The sequence below is a fragment of the Meleagris gallopavo genome, unplaced genomic scaffold (assembly GCF_000146605.3).
Source record: "Meleagris gallopavo isolate NT-WF06-2002-E0010 breed Aviagen turkey brand Nicholas breeding stock unplaced genomic scaffold, Turkey_5.1 ChrUn_random_7180001843796, whole genome shotgun sequence".
Taxonomy (NCBI): domain Eukaryota; kingdom Metazoa; phylum Chordata; class Aves; order Galliformes; family Phasianidae; genus Meleagris; species Meleagris gallopavo.
Genome location: NW_011112392.1, coordinates 1 through 1496, shown reverse-complemented (window position 1 = coordinate 1496; position 1496 = coordinate 1). Strand labels below are relative to the sequence as shown.

Genomic DNA, 1496 nt, shown 5'->3' with positions numbered 1-1496 from the left:
ATTGAGTCCATTCCCAATGAGGTTTTGCATTGGGATTGGGGTCTTTCCACGCACCGAATCAGTTGAAGCCTGGTGTGGGTTTTTAGTTTTGGTTGATTGGGGTCTTTTTAAGGATTATAGGGAGAAAAAATAGCAGGTGGAGTTTGGAGCCCTGGGAGGGATTCAGTCAAGGGATGGAAAGCAAAACCTCATTGGGAATGGACTCAGTTGGGGGATGCAAAGCAAAATCTCACACCAATGAAGCATCGTTGGCTCGAGGATGCATTGCAATCCATCAGGACATCCCTGCTGTGGAATACTTTGGGATAATCAGGCACTGCTTCTTCCTGGGGGTGCAGGATTTGCTGGCTCCTCCTGTGACCCCTTCTCCTTGCAGGAGAAAACCAGCACCGAACGGCAGAAGGTTTTGGGTGTATTTGAAGGGCTGCGCCTCTTCCTGGAGGAGCAGGAACATCACCTGCTGGCCCAGCTGGAAAACACGGAGAGGGACGTGGAGAAAACGCAGGAAGAGAACGTCACCATCCTGACCAAGGAGATCTCCCACTTGGATGCCATCATCCAGGAGATGGAGGAGAAGTGCCAGCAACCAGCAAGCAACTTTCTGCAGGTGAGGAGGTAGAGAATGCCACTCGGTTGGCATCACCGTGTTTTATGACCATGGGTGGTGGCCAGCAGAAAGCTGTTGGGTTTTCAGTAGGGATTTCGCTACCAAAATCCATTCATTGGGTTTTCTTTTCCCCTTTCTCCTTTCCAGGACATCAGGAGCACCTTGAGCAGGTATGGGGGGAGCTTCCTGAGCCCGCCTCGTTAAATGGAAGCAAATGGGATGAAGGGGAGAAAGAGATGCCATGAAGTGGAAATGGCTCCAGGCTGGGATGGTGGTTGGGCTTTGGGCAACTTCCTTCTTCCCTCTTCCTCCAGGTTGGGAAAGGAGATCTTCCAGCAGCCCACGTTGCTTCTTCCAGACCTGGAAAGGAATCTCAATCACTTCAGGGAGAAAAATAATGCATTAGAGGAGATTCTGAAGAACTTCAAAGGTATTGAGCATGGGCTGGAGTGGGGAGCATCAGCTGTGTTTGCTGGAATCAGAACCATAATGGACTTTTTGAAGAGAAAAGGATTTCTGGGCAACATAATCCACACTGAGATTATGATGTTATATCAGATATTTCTTTTCTTCTCCCATTTCTTGTAGAAATCCTGATGTTTGAACTGCCTGAAAAGAGTAAGTCCATCTTCTGGAGCAGGAGGGATTGAGAGAACCCAAAGGAAGGATGAGAGCAGCATGGGATGGGCTGTGATTTGGGGGAAAATCTGGGGAAGATACTTCTGTCTGAACAAAGCAATGAAAAAGAGGGGGAAAACATCTCAAGGAGTCAGGGAATCCTTTGCCCAAAGAGGGAAGAGGGTCCCAAAGATGGTCCCAAAGAGGGAAGAAGGTTCCAAAGAGGGAAAAGGGTCCCAAGGAAGGAAGAGCATCCCAAAGAGAGTAGAGC

General features: G+C 48.9%; 1 protein-coding gene across 1 annotated transcript; it reads left to right on the top strand.

Annotated features, from left to right (window-relative positions):
- Nucleotides 1–90: 90 nt before the first annotated feature.
- On the top strand, nucleotides 91–1489 carry LOC104909207 (tripartite motif-containing protein 10-like). Its single transcript, XM_010726599.3, has 4 exons — nucleotides 91–607; nucleotides 755–777; nucleotides 922–1037; nucleotides 1196–1489. The coding sequence occupies exons 1-4, from the start codon at nucleotides 260–262 to the stop codon at nucleotides 1255–1257; spliced, it is 549 nt and encodes a 182-aa protein (XP_010724901.1). The 5' UTR covers nucleotides 91–259; the 3' UTR covers nucleotides 1258–1489.
- The last annotated feature ends 7 nt before the right edge of the window (nucleotides 1490–1496 follow it).